The sequence below is a fragment of the Siphateles boraxobius genome, unplaced genomic scaffold, assembly GCF_051911475.1.
Source record: "Siphateles boraxobius isolate OS27281-9 unplaced genomic scaffold, OSU_SipBor_1 77, whole genome shotgun sequence".
Taxonomy (NCBI): domain Eukaryota; kingdom Metazoa; phylum Chordata; class Actinopteri; order Cypriniformes; family Leuciscidae; genus Siphateles; species Siphateles boraxobius.
This window is the reverse complement of record NW_027509205.1, coordinates 10462210-10488197: the sequence shown is the minus strand read 5'-3', so window position 1 is coordinate 10488197 and position 25988 is coordinate 10462210. Positions and strand designations below refer to the sequence as shown.

General features: G+C 38.9%; 3 protein-coding genes across 3 annotated transcripts; 2 read left to right on the top strand and 1 right to left on the bottom strand.

Moving 5' to 3' along the window:
• The first annotated feature begins 3660 nt into the window (after window positions 1–3660).
• LOC143725657 (uncharacterized) lies at window positions 3661–8779 on the top strand. The gene is made up of 15 exons (XM_077218233.1): window positions 3661–3767; window positions 4647–4745; window positions 4828–4905; window positions 5320–5403; window positions 5518–5607; window positions 5736–6063; window positions 6377–6662; window positions 6780–6803; window positions 6929–7138; window positions 7243–7331; window positions 7458–7562; window positions 7653–7767; window positions 7845–7926; window positions 8128–8292; window positions 8406–8779. Exons 1-15 carry the CDS (start codon window positions 3754–3756, stop codon window positions 8665–8667), a joined length of 2031 nt encoding a protein of 676 aa, XP_077074348.1. The 5' UTR covers window positions 3661–3753; the 3' UTR covers window positions 8668–8779.
• A 2745-nt stretch (window positions 8780–11524) lies between these two features.
• ptges3a (prostaglandin E synthase 3a (cytosolic)) lies at window positions 11525–16135 on the bottom strand. The gene is made up of 8 exons (XM_077218235.1): window positions 15875–16135; window positions 14506–14619; window positions 14239–14308; window positions 13279–13377; window positions 13094–13183; window positions 12930–12986; window positions 12751–12778; window positions 11525–12579 (listed from the first exon to the last, which is right to left on the bottom strand). Coding segments are annotated over exons 1-8 (480 nt in total). The 5' UTR covers window positions 15877–16135; the 3' UTR covers window positions 11525–12559.
• Window positions 16136–17017: 882 nt separating this feature from the next.
• Window positions 17018–24198, top strand: dtx3 (deltex E3 ubiquitin ligase 3). Its single transcript, XM_077218234.1, has 6 exons — window positions 17018–17154; window positions 17391–17438; window positions 18480–19282; window positions 19421–19638; window positions 20771–22564; window positions 23744–24198. Exons 2-5 carry the CDS (start codon window positions 17426–17428, stop codon window positions 20844–20846), a joined length of 1110 nt encoding a protein of 369 aa, XP_077074349.1. The 5' UTR covers window positions 17018–17154; window positions 17391–17425; the 3' UTR covers window positions 20847–22564; window positions 23744–24198.
• The last annotated feature ends 1790 nt before the right edge of the window (window positions 24199–25988 follow it).

The window sequence follows — 25988 nt, the reverse complement described above, 5'->3', positions numbered from 1 at the left end:
TAACCTATCATAACTAACACTCCACATGCACAGGACAGAAAAGTCTATGTTTTTTTTAGTAACAACATCAAAATAAAATAACACAATTAAATATAACATATGAGGCTGTTTATGCACAATACATAAATGTAAATATATTATTCGTCAGATGTTTTATTCTGTTTCAGTTTACAATAAAATAATACATTATTATATAATACAACTATGCATAATAGACAATATAATATTTGGCAGATGCTTTTATTCAAAGTGATACACATTGCATTTAATATATAGAATGCAATGTTAAGCTTTGGATAAATGCATCTGACAAATGCATTTTAGTACACATTGTGGCGCTGTATAATTTCAAACACTTTGCTTGTGGTATTTAATAGTTGTCATCATCAACACACAGCATACCACACAAATAGCATGCTTGTGAAACCATTTTTTACTGTAACCGCATGAAATAGTGACTTTTTCATAGCACACAGTAAGGGCTTTGCCGTAGCACCTCCATTCCCTGGTCAGGGCAGAGCCAGTTGGTTCTGTGCAGAACTGATTAGGCTGAGTTTTACATTGTGTGTGCTGGCGGGACTGCTGGCCTGAGGCCCGATAAAGCTCTGGAAAATCCATGTTTGGTGGCAGGAGGTGATAGTGAGGCAAGGGCAACACTGAGCCTCTTCTCTGGGCAATCACGGTGAGCTAGTCTAGTGAAAGGATACTGCTTCGCTTGTGCTTTTGCTCTTTCATTTGGGATGAACAAAAATGCTGGCCGCAACTGTTTCTGCTGCCTTTGATTCCATTTTTTTGTGTGTGTGGTCGACCCATTGTCTCAAATGATTGGTGCTTTATTTGCAAATGTTACCAGAGCAAGAAGTGTGATATCTGGTTTAAAAGCCAAAGTGTAAACTGTTTCTATACTAACTGTAGGCATAAACAATTTTAGAAAACATTGAATATCAGATTGCAATTTCGTTCAGTTATAATCTTGTCAGTCTTACTGTAGGCAATACAATGTGGTCTTTTAAGGCGAAGCACTTCCTTAACCAAAGATTGGTATTAGCTAAGCAATCAAGATATCATATCCAATTTCATGTTTGGTGAGATAACCGACCAGGCCAGTTGCACTTTCTGTGGAAGCAGGTGATTCCGGCTGGGTTGTAAGTTGCAGTAGCTCTGCAAGGCCGGCTCAGAGTAACCGACTTTGTGTACATCTATTGTGGGCAGGATTACTCCACGCCATTGGCTGCTCATGTGTCCGTAAGCCGCCTTTTGTCGCACAGGAGAGACAGCTTAAAACCGCTAGCGTGAGGACTTTTCGATTACCTCTGGCGCAGACTGCTGACACCAACACAACCCTCCACAACCTCCCATACCACCACTGTCTTAAACAAACCGCTAGCTCAGGGAACTTAACCCCCTAAAATATTCCAGGCCTTACAGAACAACTGTTGATCTGGACATACAGTCCCTCCAGATACCATTCATCCATGATTTCCATTACACGAGAGTAAATGTTAAAACTTCATGCTGATTTGTACTCAGCTTTCGCCAAGATAAGCACCAACTAAGACGTAGCTTTACAGTAACCTATGCTTCTCCATCCATTTACGCTTCTTTCCATATGGTGATGTGAATCTCCTTCTGTCTGGTGTTAATAGCTGGAGTGTGTTTGCGCGTCAGCACACACAACGGCTGCACACAACGGCTTCAAGTGGGCACCTTCCGTCCTCAGTGTTTCGTCGACTAGCCTACGACACCTCAAGAGGGCTCGACAGTGACTCTAGCGTCCCAGAGTAACCCCCCTCTGTCCCCCACTCAACTCAGCCCAGCTTACTGACCTTTACCTCCCTCCTGCTGCTGAGGTTGCTCCTTCCTCATAGTTCACATGTGACCTAACCACAATCTCTCACAATCTCTCCGCAACCCGACCATACGTGCCAACCCATTTGACTAAGGCTTTCGAGCCCCACTGCCAGCAGGTTCAGTGGCAACGGTTCCGTATGGCATACTACCTGTCCAGACACCAATCCTCATTCACGCAAAATACACAGGAACATAATATTACAATGCAAACTATACAAATAACAGACTCTTCGAGTTTTCAAGAATTCTTCGAAACCGTAGCGTGGCGGCCTGTACGGCCAGAATCCTTCCGTCTCAACCACAGCCAGTTGCTGCTCCTCTCTGCTGCTTCAGATAAGTTCTTTACTGTGCGACGCAACTCTTGGCCACTGAATCTGACGTCTCTGAGGAACCGGGTTGTAGAGTGTGCCACAAATCCTCGACAACCCATTTCCACTGGATAAAACCTGACTCTCCATCCTCGCTGTTCTGCTTCAGTGGCCAGATGAGCATACCGCAGTTTCTTCCTCTCATATGCCTCATCTACAGCATCCTCCCATGGCACTGTTAACTCTATCAGTTGAACAATGCGTGCTGATCCAGACCACAAAACAATATCTGGTCAGAGGTTAGTGGTGGCAATCTCAGGTGGAAAAATAAGCCGCCTATCAAGATCAGCCAGAATCTTCCAGTCCCTAGCAGGTTCCAGTTGTCCTGGACAAGAATTGGTTTTAACACCTTTTCTTGGTGGTTGCTCGCCTGGGCAGAGGAATATTGTCTTCTGTGTGTAATGTTTTGCTAGAACAGGCAGCAACTTATTGGTCATGTTATGCTTATCTTTCAATGCTGAAGCCAAACATCGCAGTACTTGGTCATGGCGCCAAGTAAACCGACCCTGGCTAAGAGCCACCTTACATCCTGTAAAAATGTGCCTTAATGTGGCAGGTGATGAACACAAAAGACAAGAGGAATCCTCTCCTACCCAGAGGTTTAGGTTCTGTGGTGATGGGAGAACATCATATGTTGACCTGATAAGGAAACTGATCCTACTCTCATCCATTGACCAAAGGTCTTGCCAGCCCATCTTGCGTTGTTCCACACTCTCCCATCTCATCCACTCTCCCTGCTTGGCCTGGGAAATGGCCTTTATACATCTCATCCTCTCCTCCTGCTTTCGCACCTCGTTGACTACCAGCTTCCTCCTTTGAGCGTTGTAGTCATGGTTGTCATGTCATCCATATATGCTCTGATTGGTGGTAGTCGCATCCCAGAAGCCAAGCACTTGCCTCCTACTACCCATTTTGATGTCCTAATGATTACTTCCATTGCCATGGTAAAAGCCAGTGGAGAAATGGTGCATCCTGCCATTATTCCAACCTCTAAGCATTGCCATGTAGTGCTGAATTCTGGAGTTGAGAAACTAAATTGCAAATCTCCAAAATAGGCTTTCACTAAATTTGTTATCGACATCAGTACCCTGAAAAAAATCAAATGCTGCCCAAAGAAGCTCATGTGGCACTGAACCATATGCATTAGCCAAATCCAGGAATGTCACATGGAGCTCCTTCCTCTCCTTTCATCATTACATCTCCATATGCTGTAGTAAGTTATTTGGGGCACTTATTAAGAAGAACCTGGATTCATTTTTAATGTACAATAAACATCTCTGACAGTAATTTAAAGTAACAACAGGTAACTTTTCAACCTTCATAATACATTTCCAAGTCTCTTGTGATGGTACATCGACTTACAATAGTTTGAATGACACGTCTGCCATAGCCTGACGGGGTCTGTAGCGTTTTTAATTGTACTTTTAAACTTTACATAAAAGGCAGAACGAGGATCAACATTGGGCCAGCTTTTTCTCGCTGGCGTGAGCTGAAAGAGGAGGAGGGGTTCCCGACAGATGCTGACTTGGCTGTCATGCTTTTGGACCAGTAAGTATATTGCGTGCATACTATCTCTTTGTTTTTTGGCTGCCTGATTATGTTATGGAAGCTATTTTATCCTCCGTTTATCTTCATGAATGAAGTAATGATAGTAGAGTAGCGAATTATCAATCTGGTAGCTAGTAAACGCTATTCTCGTTCTTTTAGCATTCTCGTTCTGATTGGAACTTTGCAATCGATGAAATGCAAATAGCAAATGTTTGACCTAAAAAGTGTAGTCTACTCAACATGTACAAACAAATGAGGAAGATAATAATATTATCATTGAGTTCATAGCTTCTCATTTGTTACATGTGTAAAGTTACCTGATTGTGTAATTTCCGATTATTGCTAGATACAGAGGCAAACGGGATTCTTGTCGCAATTTTTTCGGATGACTAATTTCCACCCTCATGTTGTTCTTGTGCAATACTTCTGTGTGATTAGATTCTACAAACATGAAGGGTTGTTGTGTTCAGTGCATGACTAAGTTACCTCAACAAATGTAGAACTCAAATGTGTTGCTTGTTCTGAGTAATCAACAAAGTAATTGCCCTTTTATGTGATTCTTCACATAAGAATTATGTGACTTTTCTCCAAGAAGAACCTGTCTTCTCACGTTCCTGCCCATCACTAGCAACTAGACAACACTGCTGAGTGTAAACACACAAACTTGTGTCTTGTAGAATGCAAAGCAAAGTTCATTCTGAATGAATAGCCATATTCTAGACACTAGCTTACTTCTGCTAGGACAAGCACCTAGTTTTGGAAATCATCATCTGATTTAGCATATAAACTTCATTCATCTTCAAGTTAGAATTATATAATGTTTATGTGTTGCTGTAACATTGAATTAGACAAATACATTCTCTCTTATTTTCCCTAAAGCTTTCAAAAACAGCAAATAACATCTACTCCCCACAAACTATCCTGTGAAGCTCCACAGCCTGTGGTCTCCAGTATTACTGAGGAGTCGGACTATGATAGGTATTGCATTTTTTACTTGGCCATCAATTTTTGCATAGTTTTTTTATTATGTTCTCATGTCCAATTTTCTGTTTTATTTCAGGGGTGAATTTCCCATTGAAGGGGTACACATACATGAAGAATGTCTTAGGGATGAAGATGTCACTATATTAGAGGCCAGGTGAGTTTTTATAGCAGAAGGCTATATTCCTTGGAGTTGGTGGTGTGAGCCTCTGGTTTGAAGTCTAGTATCTCTTGTGCACTTTTCAAAACTTGCATACTGTCGCACAACAGTCACATACTAGTCGTGTTTTACTCGGTTAAAATTAAGCACATGAAAAGGTATCAAAGGATGGCCTCACCCTTGTGTTCTTACACGTCATGTCTCCATTGCAAACTGAAACAGTTTGAGGAGTGTTGAGCACTGTAGGCCAGTGCTGCCTGTCACCAACACCAGTGAAACAGTTAATGCTCTGTGCCGCCATACTTAATCTGAGGTAGTGACTGAATGTTGTTTGCTTGAACTAATGTCGACAGAATAAATATTTACTTATACTTATCTATACTATGATTATCTACCTCTATTTTACTGCAGCATGCAATCTCTAGATCTTGTCGAGGAAGAAGAGCAGCATGACTCTCCAGATGAGGATGCATTAAATGACCCAAGAAACAGCATGTAAGTCTGTCTAATGACTATGTTTTCATTTTGTTATTTTGATATTGTCTTTTGCATTTATTGTAAATCAAAGTGTGTTTGAAATATTCTTATTCAAAGTGTGTTTATGTACAGTATTGAAATGGATGAGAGCTGGAAAGACCCACGATTCTGTGAGGATGGGGACAGCTCTGATGAGGAATATATTCCTTTTCTTCAACTACGGTATGTGATATTCACTAGATTAATTTCAAGCACAATTAGTATATTATAGGGTTGTACTTGTAGTAGTAGTAGTTAATTTCCACTCTCCACAAATGTAAGACCTTTTCATATATTGACTTTTTATGCAGAGTTGGTGGTGCTTCAAAGATTGGTAATATTGAGCAGCTTCCACAAATATCAATGGACGAGACCGTGCATGATATAGATGTTCCCAACTCCACCGACGACCAGATGACCAATGAACCAGACAATTTGAAAGTTGAAAAGGAAGATGACTTGGTTGGAAAGAAGGCCTGCATTGCCTATCTTGACAACCTGAAGATGCTTGCTTCATTTATGCAATTTCCAATGAAAGCATGCACCTTTTCCAATCACATTACTGGGGAAAAATGCCCAGGAAGACCACCATTTCAGGTTGAAATGAAGCCTCGAGGAACTGGTCTTGTCATGAAATGGGTAAGCAAACAGTATTTGCTTTCGTTGTGCGTATGTGTGTACTACACTCAATAGTTGTATGTTAGAGGGGAAGCAGTGACTGACATGGGAAGAAATCTAACTCTGATTTGAGTAGCATAGCTATTTCAGTAATCACAATGTTTATCGCCTCATGGAGTTACAACTAAATTTTTTTTTTAGAATAATCAAGAACTTTCAGTTATTTTTAGGTTAGTTTGATCTAGTGTAGTAGTATTTGAGTTGGTAAGTGCTTTGCTTTTCTTATGTGTTTTTTTCTGTTTTTTTTTTTTCATTTTTTATTTACTGATTGTAGCTATGCCCCTTTGGACACGTGCTCTGGAGATGGAATTCACAGCCTCTTTTCAAATATTCCATGCAAGGGGGGGACTTCATGCTATCCACAAATATCCTGTTATCCGGGAACAACTACAGAAAAGTGGCATTACTATTTAAATTCATGGAACTTGGGATGGTTGAAGATTCTACATTTTTCAAAATCCAGGATACATACTGCATTGAACCAATTGATGAGTTCTGGCAGAAAATTCGAGCCGACGTTCTGACCCGTTTGCGTGTAAAGGACAAGGTGGTTGTTCTTGGTAAGACATTGCTTTGATACCTTTTCACCTATGATTATATTGTTATGTCTGTGGTTTGCTAATTCTTATCAAGATCATGTTGTGTTATCTTTTGTAATGGTGTATTTTTTTCATTAGGTGATGGCAGAATGGATTCTCCAGGTGTGTGTCTGTGTCTGTGTGCCTCTGTAGGGTGTGTGTCTCTGTGTCTGTCTGGGGAAGACAGAGAGAGAAATAATATGATTTGCACGGTTTACATATTTACCTCTATGCTCTACATTCTGTAGGCCACTGTGCACAGTATTGCACCTACACAACCATAGAGGAGGAATCTAGAGACATCGTGCACATTGTCTCTCTGGATAAGCGTGAAACAAACAGGAACTCGACAATTATGGAGAAGGAGTGTTTTGTCCGAACAATGGACGCACTATTGCCGGAGATCCATATATCGGAAGTGGTGACCGATGCACACCCTCAAATTTCTGCTTTGCTGAGTAAGGAAATAGTCCATAATGTTGGAATAGTGGATTTTTCATATATATATAAATGAATATGTGTATATATTTTTTTTTAATTCTAAAGACTACTTTTTCCACAGAACCAGATGGCAAATACCAGCAATGGGGTCTACATCATTCCCTAGATATTTGGCACGCCGCGAAGAATTTAGGGAAGAAGCTCCGACGGGTAAGCAATGTTTTTATGAGTGATTGATGATTTGTTAGTAACTGGATTTCAGCCTTTTACATATCTTGCTGAAAAGCAGCTTCATATTTATGTTGGCTGTCTCACGCTATCACATCCTGTTTTCAGGCTGGTGTGATGAAGGACCAGTCTGAAATTTTGCCATGGATCAGTGACATTGTAAACCATTTCTGGTATTGTGCTAAGCAAGCATCTTCTGTAGATGAATTTAAGGTATGTTTTTGGGAAGTGAATCGATACTGTAAAAAAAAAATTTTTTGCTTGGTGTACAGAAGGCAAGAGAGATTGTTTCTATTTCTGCAGCTAAAGTGGCATGCTGTAATACACCATGTTCGCAACCAGCACACCTGGGTTACTGGATCGTGTGAGCATGGACCACTTGGCGATGGTAACCAGGAAAAAATGTGGATAGAACAAGGTATTTCTAATTTATTTTTGTGTGTTGCTCTGTATGGACCATTGTCCTTCTCATAATATGATGTTGTGTGATTACAGGCTCAGCAGCTCACCAAGCATTAGTAGCCATCATCCTAGACAAGCGTTGGTTGAAGAATGTCAAGAAGTTCATCAACTTCAGGTATGTACATTACCTTTAGTGTACATTAATAACAGTGACTTATAAGAAAGTTATCCTAAATGGTGCTACTATAGCCTACTTCAATAATTAAAATAAAACAAAACCAGTTCTTTGCAGATCAGTATGCTTAGTAGCATGTTAGTTAGTAACAAAGCAAAATAACACTAAAGTGTATGTTTTTTTTTTCCTCCCACAATACAGGACTACATCTGATCTGGAAAACTTTCAAAATCACATACTCATGTATGCAGGGAAGCGGTTTTCCTACAAGCCAGCAGTGTATCGCGCACGGACTACACTTGCAGCAATAGACTACAACTGTCACAATCATCGGCTCCCTTCAAGAAACAGAGATGGACACAAGATGTAAGTTTTTATAATCTGCTGAGCATATTCATTCCCTTTATGAATATTATAGTGCAATTCTAAAAGTTATAAATAAAGACAGATCTACAATTTGTAGTATTATTTTTTTTTAGTTACAGACGATACTACAATAAACGGTCCAAATGCTGGAGTGTCTACACTGTGAAGGAGAAAAAGGATTACAACTACATTCCAGACCTGCAGAGGGCCATCGTTGCAAAGAGCCTGCAAAGTGGAGGTGGTCTTCCTAGGAAACTGACCCTCAGGACAGATGATCCCAGGCACTTGGGTCTTCTGGCTCCAGTACAGCCACCCCCTACAGCAGAGCTAGTTAGGGCACATGTGACTCGTGGTGAAGGTTTTCCCCAAAGTTAATTGCTTGTGTGTTTGAGTGCGTGCGTGCGTGCGTGCGTCATGCATATGTGTGTAAATACTACTTTTGTGAAGGTGTGAAAATAAAAGTTTGAAAATAAAATGTTTTTCAAAACCATTTGTATTTATTTTCAAACAAATGAATATGATAAATAGAACAAACAATTTACATCAATGTTATTTTCAAACAACTAAATAGGATAAATGGAAAAAACTATTTACATCAAAATGAACAATAATAGATCACATGAGCCGGCGAACCCTAAAACCCATGTACTGTCCTCTTGGGTCTGGAAAAGTGTCAGTGATTCGCCACACACAGCAGCTCGGGATCACGACTCTGTTGCCCACCCCTAGGCGACCGTGCTGCCAGAGAACAAACTGGCGATAGGCTGGGTGTCTATTTTGCCTTTGCTCTACACCTGGCTCCTGGTCATCATCAATGGCAAATATGTCGTTCCAGGCTGCCCTAGCCAACCGTAACACCCATTCATCCAGTATATACAGGTGCATATGGGCCATGTTACTGACACAGGTCTCTGGTGTTTGCCTGCAGCAGAGTCTTTCAAGGTCAGTGTTCATTTCCCTGCAGTTAGAACAGGTGCACCACTGGAGAACACCTCCATCAGGGACTCTAGGCTGTACCGAATTCTCCAGCAAGGCCAACACATCGAACATCAAGCCAGGGAGTCTTGTCATGACCCTCTGGAGGAGTGCATCCCTTTGCTGAGGGTCCAACGCCTGGATTTTGGCCTGTATGTCCGCATCACGCTGATCCTTCAAACGCTGAATCCTCTGCTGGTTCTCTGGGTCCATGTTTTCTTGTACCCTCCCTCTCCCTCTTCCTTTCCCTCTCCCTCTCCCTCTTCCTCTCCCTCTCCCTCTTCCTCTCCCTCTCCCTCTCCCTCTCCCGCTCTCTCTGGCCCTGCCTCTCCCATATGTACTATTTGGGGGCTCAAAATCAGATGAGGCAGGGTGAGAGTCCTCAACAACAGATTCCTGCAAAAACAAGAAAAGTGTTATGGTTCAAGTGTAAGCTTTCTAGAGCATAATGTTGGTGTAGTTTATTATGATGAACCTTCTGTTTTTTTGGGTGAAAAAAAAAAATCAAATGAAAGCCTATGTCCAAACTGCATGTACAAGTTAGGTAGGGGCTACATTCATGCAAGTAAATATATAAGATGTACAAAATCATATTTTAGGATACTTAACATGTCTGTGACATTCGTTTATTTTTCCTGCCTCAAGCTATAATGCAAATTGATTTGTAAAAATTGCAGATTCATTTATGGTTGATTGATATTATAATATTGACTATATATGTTTATTATCTACCACTAAAACATTGCATTGAAGTATCATATAGATTCAGAAAAACGGTAACCAATAGACTAGGCTACTATAATGACGCTGGCTTGTAAAAGTGATCATCGCGATCATTTGTCGTTATAAAAAAATAAAACACATGAAATTATATTCATATGACATGCTGAAATATATGCCACTGTACCTGGGATGAAGACATTTCACACACGCGAGAACACCTGCATGTGACCTCCTCCTACAGTGTTCAGGGCTATCATTGTCAACAAATGCACGTGCATGTAGGATTACAGTTTACGACAGTAGTAGAGGACAATACTGTTTCCCAACTGTAGGGGGAGCCCGAGAGCAAAAAACTACCTGTTGTTACTTTAAAACAGCATATGTTCATTACAATACAAAACAAACAAAAAAGGATTTTCCTACTCAGTGTTTTTGTGTTGTTTTACCATACGTATATTTAAACATTTTTAAATCAAGAATATCAAAAATATCTATCAGTGAGGAAAGAAAAATAATCTTGTTTTCCATTTGAATTAAGTTTATATTTCTGACCCTTATGACAGATATTCTTTTCTTATTTTAAGCAAACATTATCTTAATTTTGTTTTCAGAAAGCAAGACTTAATAATCCAAGTACGTTTGCTTATCAAGTAAATCTTGATTTAAAACATCCTTTCACTGTTAAAGTCATCTTTTGTAATTATAAAACCTCTAAGCATCATTTAAAAAGGGGCGGTTCTATGAAGCTGCTTTAGGAAGCCCTTTGGACCTCAGGGCTGAAGATAAGTGCTCAATGGAACCCTTCATTCTTACATTAATGGTCCAACTAGAACCCAGACCTCAAACCATTAGTATGATCAGGAAATTGTTGCCTGGAATAACTGGATCCTTCAACCTAATGTGGTAGAACAAGAATTTGGTGAATAAAAAGTAATTTCTTAAATTCTGGGATGAAAACTGAATAACTGATTAAATAAAGACGTTGGTTTTTATTTTTTTGAATAACTGATTAAATAAAGACGTTGTGGAATGGTGAAAGTTTTCAATGTGTGAGCAAAACTTTAAAGAACTATATAATACACCGAATTTTGTTTTCACCCAGACTTTTAGCTTTAAAAACAGATGCAGTCCAGTCGAATGTAATATCGATTCTCAAAAACGCAAAGTGCAGTTTCATTCTTGCAGGCCTGTTTAGCAGAAATGGAAGTATTGCGCCATCTTGTGTGAGCAGCACAATCGCTCTTTTCATAAGCAAAGAAAAAATGTTCCGGAACCTCAGAAGGCTATTTTTTAGGAATGCACAAACAAATGCTGTCCTTTCATCGATTTGATAATCCACATTAAACAATATTTGTTTTAACAGTGTTCACGATAAATCTCATTTTTAGAATTGAGGGTTAATTGTGAATGGGACAACACGATATCTGCTACCAAAAAGAGACAATATTAGCTGCTACTATAAACACAAATATTGGATGATATATCGCGCACTCCTGAAAATTATGTACAAACATAGGACAAAAAAAATCCAAAGTGTTGTTTAGAGACAGTTTATTAGAAATATGTAGACAAAAACCTCACTGCTTTTAACAAACTGAAATTTATAAACCTGAAATGACAGGTCACAACATAGTTTTCATCTCTTACTCACACCTGCATTGATATTAAGAGTGCAAACACAAATTGGTCATCTATTGATAATGTTAAATCTGTTGATAAGATACACTTTTGTTCTGTACAGCAGTGAGCATATTTTTAATTACTTGTCTTTACATATATGGAAGAAACCAGTGCACGATTGCCTGCTACACGTCTATGTGTGATACAAAACAACAAATACTAACTGCAAACCTGAAATGATTTTGTCAAGCAGTGTGTACAGACATGACTATGCACTTTGAACATTTTGGATTGACACATAAACCTATCTGAGGGTCAAAACTGCAGTTAAAACACTTAAAATGGGGGGTTTGCAATAAATCAGTGCAAAGATTTTTGAATATGCCATTCTGATTTCAAATACAGCACTAGTGAAAACCAACTGACTTAATTGGCAATGAAGAAGCTTGTACCCTAAAACAATGCTTCCATCGAGGAAATCGGAGCTTAAACACAAAGGAACAAAAAAATTAATTAAATAAAATTTACACATTGAATGACAGGGAGAAGGCAGAATATGTTGAAAAAGGAATTCATGTGCTTTTTCCATTACTACAAATTACAATGTCTACATTACATGATGAAATAACCCCACTGACACAGAGGAAAAGCCCAAGACTTAGAAGCCATTGAGTAAACGGACCATAACTGGTGTCCACAATACATCATTGAGAGCTTGTAATTGTCCATGCAGAACAGTAAAGTAAATTGTGTATGTATTGTCAAGGGGCTAACGTTGCCATCAATACAACAGTAAAAATTCACCCCTTGTGACTTTCTGCAGAAAGACCTTGAAAAACAGTTGCGAAAACGATGCAGTTTTTAAATGGCTACCAACTCAAACTTAGTCTCTCTCTCAAGTGTTAAATGAAAATTCTTGCTTTCTTCTGCATGATGGTTTCCTGTTCCTTCACTCAAGGTCTGGCATTTCTGAAATTTTTTTAAATAAATTAAAAAAGTTAATACATTTCATTTGACATTTTTAACCAATAAATGCGGCATTAACCTACAAAGTTGTAGCAGCTAACATATATAGATTTTCTAAATAATGCAAACAAACGAAAGTCACAGAGGACAGACAGATAATTTAAGAAAACTTACTTTCGTCATCACTATCCACAGACTCTTCCTGGAATTTGAAATAAAATCAGATCAAACACAGAACATTTCAGCAATGCCGCAATTATAAAAACATTTTTATTATTAGGTTATTATTAACTAATTAACTTACAATAAACCAATAATTTAAAAATAATATTATGTATCAAAAATTCTCTCACATCATCTGCACCATCCACATCTGGTAGGTCATCTTCCCCTCCCATGTTGTTCATCATCTTTAAAATCAAACAAATCAAATGCAAATGAGTATGATTTATTTTCCCAATTATACAATTCAAAGAAATTTTAGATTATTAATAGCAGCATATATGTAGACATAAACCTCTGAAAAGCGATCGAAACTGGACAATTCTTCATCCGAGTCATCCTCCCAGTCTTTCCAGTTATTGAAGTCAACACTGAGCCAATTGAGCTGCACAAAGAACAAAGAGATACATCAATTAACACAAGTTATCTTATTGCTAAATGGAGTTACATTTTAATAGTTTAAATGGATCAAACACTGACCTTCGCCTTCTCTTTTGTTAACCTTGGCCAAGACTTGCCAGATTCTGCTTTTCTTAGACAGCAAAACACAGACCTGTCTGTGCGTTTGTGTTTAGAGTCCTGCAAAAGAATAACAGAGTTCTATGTACCTCTTACACCAGTGAGAACACCATGAGCCATGCAGATTGAGCTCTTACAACCTGAATTAGTCCAGAAACCATCAGGTGGAGTAGCATTGTCAAACGTATCGCTACTACTGGTACCGGTCGTTACAAAAAAAAAAAGAACCTTGACGGTACCAGCATTGCTGAAGTATCGGTAGTACTGAGTACCAGGTATTTTTGGTACCTGCTGATAATCACTGATTTCAAACACTGTCTTTTGTGTTTGTTTGAGCGCGCTCTGAGTGTCAAATATTGCTATTTACACAGCTGTTGTTTTTTTGTTTTGTTTTTACAAGCGTTGAGCATTATAGCCAATCGCAATCATATCTGTTGAGTGCATGAACACAATGGCCTATCAGAGTTGCTAGCCAGTAAGTTAGTCAGAATCGGCTTTACACCACTGAAAAAGCACAAGTTTTTTTTAGTTTTATGTGAGCCGTGTGCTCATAAATCCTTTCAACAAAGTGTGTAAACATGAAGTAAATAAGAGATTCATTGAACAATTAAGACAGCTTTTTTTCCAGAATTCAGTGAGCTTGCACTTTACAAGTTTAATTTTTCATGCTGCCAAGTACACTGCAAAGTTTTTGGATCAACAACCGAATTTAAATGAGGAATTGAATTGGAAACTGTGATGATTGACAGTGATAAACAATGGACAAGACAAAATAGAACAACATTTTTTAAAGTACTTAATTCAACAGTTTTTCCTCTGCTACCAAAGTTGGTATCGAGAACCGGAAAATGTAACTGGTATTGTTACTACTGAACTACTGAAATGTTGGTACCGTGACAACCCCTAAGGTGGAGTACTTACATTTGGGTCAATGGACTCAAATAGTTCTACTTCATTATGGTGTTTCATGTTATCTGTTCCTCCAACACAACTAAAACAAAAAATATAGCATATTACAATTTCGAATTAACTACTATAGCACTATATTGTACTTTAAACACCAAAGAGTCAAGCATTCAAATTTGCAATGCAAATACTAAAACATTTTTAACTGAGCATCATTATATTGCATCAAAAACATTAGATCATAATTATATTTTTTTAATAGCAATTTGAAAAAGGATGTACCTGAAATCAAGCTTTGTTTTGTTAAATTTAACTTGGACATCTTTGCTGTCTTCTATACAGAATTCAATGAAGACGGCCTCTCGTCTGTCATACCACTTGGCAGTTGCTGGCTGCCTGTAAAACAAATGGAATTAAAACCGATATATCTGAAAGAGCATGCGGAATTTAAGGTTATACAACACTTCAATATGACATCAAAATAAAGTGATGTTGTTTAGTTCTAATGGGGAACATGGTGAACTAAGCAACCAGCCAAGTGCATTTGTTAAAAGGCAAACTCCAGAACGCCACACTAAAAACGCAGCTCTAAATTAAGATGTGCGAGCAGGAGGCCCTGGTGGGGGTGAAGCAACAATGATGTTACCGTGGAAACCAGTTTTTATTGACTGGCAGGTTAATACATGGCTTCTTAACAATCTACCTTGGCCTTCACTACAGTATAAACAAAGAACCAAGCCCCTGAAAAAATATTTGTTTCTAATATTTTGTACAGTATTTTAACTCCATGAACTATAGCTAAATATATATATGCCATTCAAATAAGAGTAATTTGACATATTGAGAGTTAAGAGTTAAATGGTGGTTAGTTTAATCATACCAATGAACAAGATGCTGCAATGCTTAGAGCTGGTGTTGAGGACGTAGATATTCTGCTCATGATTATTGCCTGTTGCAAACTTAATCCAACCTGAATTTGCTGGTCTTACATAGTTTAAGATGGTGTATTGTCAAAGTGGTGCTCAGCTGGTTTAGCTTGGAGGCTAGCTTATAACCCACATGATCAGATGAAGTGACCCAAACCCTTTTAAAACCATCCAACAAACCAGCCTGGGAGACAAAACTAAGACCTTTCAGCAGAGCAACTGGCTGCCCAGTTGAGCACAAGCTTGGAAGACAACCTAGACAAACTGAAACCTAGGATATATGTCCGTCTTAATCAGTTATGACCAGCAAACCTTTTTTTCTAGCTGGGAACACCCTGCAAGGCGTAATCTAGGGCGTGGCCAGAACATTCTATAGTCATGCAGTTGAATTATTAAATTAAGAAGCATCAAGCAATAGCAAACTGAGCAGTAGCAATTCTCATGTTAGCTGTACAATAACTTCAGGCCCTGACAATCTAGCTGCAAACCAGCTAGCTAAGCTCTTCCGTACAAGCAATGTGTGCTATTTACACCACCGATTAAGGTTTTTATATGCTATTTAAAACATCTTTCCGAGAATAACTAGTATTCTCTTAAATGTCCATATTTGATAACTGCCGCAAGTGAGAAAATCTGATGTTTAACGTTATCTGATAGAGGTTATGAACACATTTGCTAACTAGCTAATAAGTTAGAGCATCCTTATCACTGCCAGTCAAACTCACATGTCGATATCTTCTTTCAGTTTACACAAAAATCTGCGTTGACACGTTCGTCTCCTCGCCTGTGGTAGTGTTTTGAATTTATGCTGTCAGTTCAAAGCGAATGCATAAGACGCTGTTTATGCGCCGCTCCGTCACCCTGCACAGGAATCGCGCGTGTCTGTCTACTCACTGGCGCGTAGTGACGTCACCTCAACGTTTCTAGCGACTTCTGCTCCGTGCTCCGCGCCATGCGCGCACCCTGAGAAAATGCGTCTCCATAGTAACGCAGAGCTCGCTCCGCCTCCACTGTACAAGATGTCACGATGATCCTGGACCGTACTACAAACACAGACATAATGTCCCAGACAGCAACATAGTGTTGGCCCAGATCCGGCCCCCATCCGGGCTGTGTGGATTCCACGTGTACCAGATGTGGGCCGGATCTGGGCCGATACTATGTGGCTGTCTGGGGTATGTGCATACAAATCATACGAATAAATCGTGTGATATATTGCCACACATTTGTCTCTGTATGATCTTTTCTTTTCCTTTATCTAGAGTACAACATAATATTAAAAAATACAAAAAATGATAATATCTATCTATCTATCTATCTATCTATCTATCTATCTATCTATCTATCTATCTATCTATCTATCTATCTATCTATCTATCTATCGTTGCATACAATATGTCGACAAACAAACAAATAAATTAATAACAATAGTAGTGATGTTAATGAAGTAATAATTGCAAATGATTCATAATTCAAAATATCTGTCCCGTGAATATATACAGAAGGAGTAAATCAGCAAAAAGGTCAAACAAGACGATTGATGATGTGGTCTTTAAAGAGCGCCACACAGTGGTCATATCCTGTAATCGCTAATCCGGCTCAACCAACGACCACAAGACAGTGACGAACTTCCTGCCTATATCACCGTGTATTCAGGGCATTTTCACTCTAATTACTGAAAGCGAACTATGTGATAACGAAATATGACATGATAGAGACGGCGAGTTAGAGTCGCGAAGGAGCTAAAGGCAAAACACTTTCGTCGTGACAGTCAACGATGTTCTTTGTATGCATGTTGTCTTCTTTTGGCCAAGAACGGGGAATTGGGAAACCACAAAGAGACTGAGCTGGTCTGTTGATCAAGCGAAGTGACATCTGAACTTGAATAGGATATCCCAAGCATAAATTCACAAGAATTATCATAGTTTTTTTTTTACGGCACGTTCAATGCAGCTGTCGTCTGTTGACTTCCTCATCGAGTGGAAGCAGGCATTCTCTAGTTGCGGTAGGTTCCCTTTATATTCATCTCTTACGGCAAAGTCACTACAGTAGATTAATTAATTTATTACATGAGCACAATAGGCTTTGTCACTGTTTATTTTATTTTATTTTTTATTTAGGAAATGCTTAGGTTAAGGCAACTGCCATCATCATTTTCTTCGTGTCAGGTGGCTGGACAATCCGCTAAATATAAGCAATGTTTTGATCTACTAACTTGTATATTTATTTTCTCTAAAACAGGGAAATAGGCCGGCTACTGCAAGTTACGAGAATTTATGGGATCACAAGGTAATTTAGTTTAAATAATGTAATCACTGCAAGCATCAAGTGACATTCATGAGCAGGTAGTGCAACACAGAATGATCCTTTGTTTGTACAGTGAACACATTTCAGAGCAGCTGATGTGGTTCTCCACAGCTGCCTGTTGGTGTTGAACGAGCTGATATTACTCAGCACAGCCTATTCATGCAAGAAACTTCATTGTCTAGATATTCCACCCTTCTGCTGCACAGCCACAAATAAATTGGATTGTGAAAGGGGTAAATTATATTATAATGATTAAACCTTATAATATAATCCATTTTTATAAGAGATTAAGCACAGGGAGTTTGTAAGATCTGACTGAGAGGAATCTGCATGCTAGCCTGCCGCTCTTGTCAGGTGTGAAGTATTGTGCATATATGCAGGGTTGACTCATTATACGTGTATTATTCATCATATGTTTCTCCTGACAAGGAAAGCGAACCGGAAACAAGCACAAGCTAATATTTAACTTCAAGAATTGTAAAAAGGGTGAAAGGTTGAACATTACTGTAATTGGTTAGTTAACATGATATCAATCGGTTACAGCAGTATTTCATCTAAAACTGGTTTAATTTGCATTTAAATTGTATTTTTTGTACAATTGTTATACCATTCTTAAGATCTCATATAATTTATCTGAAAGACTACATCAAATAATTTAAAAAAGAAATTTATTTCTTAGTTTTTAAAAAAGCTAAAAGGCTTTTTAAAATGGTAAAAAAAAAATACGAGACACCTAAAATGTACACTTTTCTTTTATAAAAAGGAAAAGAAACATGTATGTATGCGTATATAATATATACAATTTATTTATTCAATTTTAAAAATATATTTTTTACTTTTTAACTATAGTTGATTTATTTTATTTTATTAACCAATAATATTTGGGAAAAAATGTGAAGTACCTAATAGTACAGTATAGTGTAAATGTAGCATATGTAACACAATAAAGCACAAAATAATTTTGAAATTTGTCAATGTTGGCCATTTGAACTACTCTTGCAAACTGATCTCTTTTCCTCCCAGTTTCATCTGATGAGATGAGCGTGCGCGCGGGGCAGGGCAGTGACGAGGTGCTGGTGTCGCAGGCGGTGTGGGATTACCTTGCAGCCGCTGGACGCCCCTGGTTGGTCGACTTCGAGGACAAGCAGGGACTAAGTGCAGACATCATCCGACGCGGGGAGCGTGGCGGTTGCTGTGCCGTGAGGCTCTCACCGGTGGAGGGCAGCAGCAGGCCCAGAACTGGGATGATGGATGGGCCGGTTTCTCCTGTTACACGGAAAGCTTTCATTGACTTATGCCGCTGTGCCAGGAAGGAGATGACCAAACAGGAGGCAGCTCCTAAGAGGAAACGTTCTCTGTTACCGTGTGTGACGGCAGTGGAGCCCGACGGGGAAGGGAGCTTGTTGTCTCCGCCTCCCCCTCAACCACGGCGCTCGCAAAGGCAACAGCAGAAATACAGGAAAAACGCAGACATGGAGACCTGTGTGGTTTTACCCATGCAGCATGAGGCAGTGGCAAGGACCGGGGCTGAATTAGCCGTCGGTCATGAAGAAGAGAGCACTGTTTGCTCTATCTGCATGGGCGAAATTGTGGAAAAGACAACTCTGGACAAATGTGGCCACGCGTTCTGTCGGTCCTGCTTAGAACAGGCGTTTCAAGTAAAGAAGGCATGTCCTGTGTGCAGGCTGGTGTATGGTCAACTTATCGGGAACCAGCCGGCCAATGGGAGCATGATGGTTGAAAGAGACCAAGACCTGGAGTTGCCTGGCCATGAAGGTTATGGCTGCATATGCATTATTTACAGTTTCCCTCCCGGTTTGCAAGCGGTAAGTACTGATTACAGGCGGATTACAACCACCGAATGTTTTGTATTCAGATAACCACAGACCAGATTTCACTATATAGCACTTAAAAATTCCACACAAAAACTGTAATCACACTATTATGTTTTAAAATTCTTTCAGCAAGAGCACTCAAACCCTGGGGTGAGGTACCCAGGCACAGACCGGGTGGCATACCTGCCAGACAGCCCTGAGGGAAACCGTGTCCTCTGCATGCTGCGGCGGGCATTTGAGCAGCGCCTGATCTTTACCATAGGCACCTCTATGACCACTGGCATGCATAATGTTATTACCTGGAATGATATCCACCACAAGACCTCGATATGGGGCGGACCACGATGGTATGCAATTTAATAGTTGCTTGCTAAATTATATCTGGGAAAATCCGTTATACCACACGCATCTCTTCACTGGAATTGCCTTTTGACTTGACCATAATTTTTCTTAATTTAAAGCTGTTGGTTTGGATAAAAGCCAACCCAGAAGATATATTCAAAAATCCAAATAATAAATGATGCACTGAATTGCTCATTTTGTTAGCAGAAGATTTAGGAGGTTCTATTCATTCTAATGTACTAAACCTTTATGATCAGAGCGACTTGGGTAAAAATGCCTGAAACCATGATCAGCTTACATAGAAAAAAAGAGGAAATGTTTTTGTGCCACGTTTCATGTTCCCATATGTTTGTTTGATTCATTTTAATCAGCCAAACAGAGGCTTGAGGAGATTCCAGCTACAACACCTTTATATCGTGATAGTTCTAATATGAAATACATTTACAAGTTGTTGTTTTTTTCTGGCCAAGGACAGAGATGTTACTACATATTGTAAATAATTTACACACAATATAACATTTTGCAACGTGTTGCATTTTAAACCCGGCCTATAATGACGCATATAATACCAACTTCATTTAACCATTTATTTACATAATTTACAAAGCCATTCAAATAATAATAATGAAGGATGTGCAGAGATGCACTACTGTTCAAAAATTTGGGGTTGGTAAGATTTTTTTAAAAGTTTTTTTAAAGTATTCTTTTTTTAAAGGCTGCATTTATTTGATCAAATGTACTGTTAAAACGTGCAATATTGTTACCATTTCAAATAACTGTTTTGTATTTAAATATTTCAAAATGTTATTTAGTCCTGTGAAGCCAAAGCTGATTTTAAGCATTACTCCAGTCTTCAGTGTCACATGATCAAAATGACAGCATTTATTTGAAATATATATATTTAGTAACATTTTAAATGTCTGTTCAGTCAATTGTCTTTCAATTTAATGTACTCTTGCTGAATAAAAGTACTAAAAATTGTACTGACCCCAAATGTTTGAACGGTAGTGTGAACTTGTACATTGGATTATAAATTAATTTAATACCTTTTAATATGCAAGGGTTAGAGAAACATTTAGCTTTCTACCTACAGCTTTAATTTAATTTAACTTAATATCGATTTATTTTTTTCCCCAGCTTTGGTTATCCAGATCCTACATACCTTGTGCGGGTGACAGAGGAACTACGCGAGAAAGGGATAACGGCTGATTGATTTGTTTCTAGCACTTGAGAAGTTTCAAAAGGAAGGCAAACATGTGTGTGCTTGACCAGTCTTTTCACAAACCCACTGTGTCGAAACAAGCCACAGTCATCTGCTGCAGGATGCCGTTTTCACAATGTTTAATTTCAATCTTTATGTTTAGCTTTGTTCTATAGTTTTTCTGAGTGAATACAGTATTTCTGTGGTACAAACCTGGGGTGCACTTTACTGAGACAGATTGTTCAATATTCTCAGCTGAGTTTCAGATACCCACTGGACTGCTAAAGTGTGAATGTGAAGGTGTACACGTTTCCGTATCTGCAGTACAACCTTCCTCTTCCCTTTTTTTCAGGTTAGAATCACTAGGCTGCTAGCCTCCCTCTTCTAACTCAGTTTCTTCCATCTAAACTATGCTTGATAACCTTTTTATTTTATGGTAACATCTGGGTGGAGACAAATGGTATAGCACAGTTAAATGGGTACAGCTGGGACAATCCCATACAACTTTTTTTTCTAGTAATCAGCACTAAGAGGCACTTTGCAATGTAGGTAATCTTTTTATATTGAGAATTTAAAGTGGATTCTGCCTGATCTTCCAGAGTGCAGGATCTAGAGAGGTTATTTGTGGGCCTTTCTAATAATAAGGTCCTAGTAAAAGAGATGGATGTCGATTTCAGTTTGTCCTAGCTTTCATCCTTTATAACTTCCATTATTGTCTTTCATTTCAACAAGATGTGCAGATAAAATAATATTTTTGCTTTCTGTTAATTGGATTCAGTTTTCCCAAGTTTGTATTTTTATCCTGTTTACAGATTTTTGAGTTCATCCATTTTGGATGTTAAAACTTCTGTCACCTGTATATATAAAATGATGTCAAAACGAAAGGGCGTGTGAACCACTTAAACCAAACTAAAAGCATAATAGCTCTAAACTTTGCTGTTACCATTGTGTTTATGCCTCAGACTTGGAGAAAAGCCTAGCACTTTGTGCAGCATTGTGAAGAATCAGCAGAATCGTCCATACAAAGTTTGCTGAAGTAGAAAAAAATTAAATAACACTGCAAATGACTCTCACAAAAAATGCAGGAAACATTTAACCCTAAAATCAAAAGAAAGAAAAAAATATCTTTATATATTGCATTTAGCTTATTTTAGTGCCATTAAGGTTTTTTATTTTATATTTTATACCCATTATCCTTGATGTTTTTATTTAATATAACAGCATATTGTTATATTATAGTGAAACAGTAATACGATTATAATTTTTTTGTCACAAATTAAAGATTCTACTTTTCTTCAAAGAAATAAATTTAAGTTTACATATCAGAAATTATTATACTTGATAGCAAAAAAGTCTGAAATGATAACTAACACAATGCAACACACACACACACACACACACACAAATAATCGGCTTTATTTTCTTTCCAAATACCAAATGTAAAAAAAAATTCTTTTGATTTTTTGTGTGAGATATGACCCGGGTTCGTGAGGTTCACCCAAATGGCGGCTGTCATTCATGAAGCATTTTTATCAGATTTGTTTTGTATTTCTCTCATTGAAATGTTATTGTGCCTTCTGATAAAGGTCACAGCCTGTTATTACTAACAGTATACTATTACTCATTAGTATTGGTTAAACTGTGTTCTGATCGATATGAAGCATTAACTTTATAGCAGTCTTTCAGCTTTAAGCAAAATGCACCCTACTTTAGAAACCAAGTCTCAGATAGTTCCCTTTCGAGGCGGTAACTCAACATTAGGTCAGCTGTGACGAATATGGGAACTCCTCCCTTCTCCACTTTTATTGAAATCTTACGGTCTAACACCCATGGGGACAGCGGGCCAAATTGGCGCGAAGCATGCAAATTTTTACAGCTCCTCGGGCAGTATAAAATGCATGGGCGTGACAATTATGTCAGAATCTCTTTCTTCATGCTAAGTCATCGTGGAAGTTGCACATAGTGGACTAATCATCTTTTTCTTCTCTGTATCCGATGGCTGCTACATGCCAGATTTGTGCAGGCCCCATCGACCTGCCCGACCTTCACCAGTTTTGTGTCGCCTGCCTGGGCCTCGCCCACGCCGAGGCGGCACTTACGGACGACACATGCGCCCACTGCACCAAGCTGCCAGTGCACGCCCTCAGAGCCAGAAAGGAAGTGGCTCGGGCAACTCTGCGGGGGATGTCAGAGTTACTCAATACACCGTTCAGAGCACACGTTGTTTCCCTGCCCGCCTAATCTGCTGAGCCGCCAGCCTCACGTGACGCTGACGCTCAGAGCGTTGTTTGCCCTGTCAGGGCTTTGAGGATGTACGTTGATCGCTCGGCCGCCTTTTGTCAGTCGGACCAGTTGTTTGTGTGCTTTGGTGGATGTACTAAGGAACAGATTTCAAAACAGAGATTTCTCACTGGATTGTGGACGCTATTGCATTGGCTTACGCTTTCATTGCGTTGGGTTATGCAAATTTTGATAAGGTTGGAGCAGACATCTAATTGGTCAAGTTCCGCCTATCAGATGCGAGTACTCCTAGCGGTGTGGATATTGGCTAAGAACTGTCTTCGCTTACGTGTGGGTGTAGCTTGACCCCATTATCAGGGCTTATCTTCACTGCTCTCACAGCGGGATTTAATACAGTTCCCTTATATGTCACAGCTGACATAATGTTCAGTTACCACCTCGAAAGGGAACGTCTCCAGTTTAGGTGGGAACGGGACATTACGTTAGCCGCCGTGATCGCTGTTTGTTCAGCTGTGCTAGCGTTCCGTCGTGATTCTGATGTAATTGTTGCACCCATGCATTTTATACTGCCCGCAGACCTGTCAGTATTTGCATTGCGTGACAATTGGCCAGCTGTCCCCAGCTAGCATTAGCCCATAAGATTTCAGCAAAAGTGGAGAAGGGAGGAGTTCCCATATACGTCACAGCTGACGAAATGTCGTCGTTCCCGCCTCTCAGGGAACCGAGGTTACGATAGTAACCGGAGATGTTTTGCGCGAACCAAAACATTTGCTTTGTGTTAAGAAGGTTTTTGTGTTCTTTATTTATATTTTACAGTCTTTAAACAGAAAACAGTATCAAATTTTAGTTCTTTTTATTTTTTCCATATTCTCGTACTCCCACCTATATGTAATGAAGGACCAATTCAATCAGGATTAGTAGGACTTAAATGTTACTGTCATGCAAAATTCTATGCACTTCAAAATCAGATTTATAAAATAGACCTCTTCAGATGACTGATTGTTCAAATTAAATAATTTGCCTTTATGGTTGTGTTGATTTGTATTACATAATTGAATTGTATGCTACAAATAAAAATGTGCTTTACATTTTCATACTTGAATAAAGGGATTCTGTTCTGTTAGACAGTGTTCTGCTTTTTTTCTTCCAGATTTAACTTCTCAATGCCTCATGTGTTTATCTCTGTAAATGGCTAAATGGCAGTGATTCACTGTTTTGTAAACATGACCTGCCAGGAATTTAAGCTGTCATGAATTATTTTCTGCTTAAGGTACTCTTAACATCACTTTTATCATGAGTAGCACATCATGTGTCAGGCATGTACTACATCTAATAAATGGATCAACTGTAATTTCAACATTATCCATAAAAGCTTTAGTATATTAAAGGTATGTTAAAGAATACCTTGGTATTAGTAATACTTCCTTATAACTAAAAGGAGGATGAATTCAAGTTGATTGGGACACTATCGACCTGAATTAATTTGATTTGTTGTGACTGGCTGAAAAGGAAGTCATAATATTTTAACTACATTCAAACTTATTCATTACAGTTTCCATTGCAATGGTTTGATAATTTAGTGTGTTCTACTTTATATTTTTGTTGTTTCACAAACTGATCAAATTTGTCTGTGAAGCCCTAATAACAGGTTCCTTTTGTGACAACATGCCTCACTATTGTTGTTGTTCCATATATCACAAGAGGTTAAAGTATGCCCTAAACTATAGCTTTTTTCCTGAGCAATAATGGTGGAATTGTTCAATAACCTTTTTTGTAGCCTAGACTTTAAGGCATGTTTCTGAACAGAAACGGACAATTAGAAAAAAAACTCACCCTGAGAAATATTGGCTGCAGTTTACTCTGGGGTTCTTCGGACCAAATGGACCCGAAGAATTTAATTTAAAAAATGTGTAAAATCATAGCTTCATCGGAATGGTCCGAAATTTGGTGACTTTGTTGGTACTTGGTATATGAACACCCCAAAAAATTGGGGACAGGATTTGAATAGTCTAAGTGGTTGTAAAAAAAAATGGTCACACTCAGGGTCTTCGGGTCCAAATAGACCCGCCATAGGAAATGAATGGGAAATTGACAAAAATGTGACAATACAGAGTTGTTTTGTGCGTACAATCAACAAATCAGCCACGATCCAGAAGAAAAGCACACAACAGTGAAGGGGTGAATCTATAAAACATCAAGAGTGCAAAACAGACACATCCACACACACACACACACACACACACACACACTTTTATACACAAACACACTAATAAATTCAGATTACATAAATATGTTTTGAATTTTAAAAAATCACAGCTTCATCGGAATGTTACGAAACTAGGTGACTTTTATGGTATTAGGTATGTGAACACACAAAAAATATTGAGGTCATGATCCAAGCATGCTAAGTGGTCGTCACACTTCTGCTCTTTGGTCAAAAATGACCCCCATAGGAAATGAATGGGAAATTGTCAAAAAATATGAAAACACAGAGTTTTTTTTTTTTTTTTGCATCTGAGATTAGATTTGCATTTGCAATCTACAAATCAGCCAGGATGCAGAAAAAAGGACTCAACAGTGAAGGGGTGAATCTCTAAAACATCAAGAGTGCAAAACAGACACACACACATACACACACACACTCACACACACACACAAGAGGAGGCACTTCCTGGAGGAGCTGGGAAGAGCACTAGTGTGCCCCTTGATTCAATTGAGGAGGCACATTCCCCGCACCCTAGCCTCGCATCAACTGATGAAAAAAGTGTGCAAGGAATGCAATGAGGATGCAGTTTCCTCCCGACCTGGTCCCTCCCGACCTGGTCCCTCCTCACCTGGTCCCTCCTCACCTGGTCCCTCCCGACCTGGTCCCTCCCGAGCCAAAAGATGGAGATGCAAATGGTGCTTTCCAGA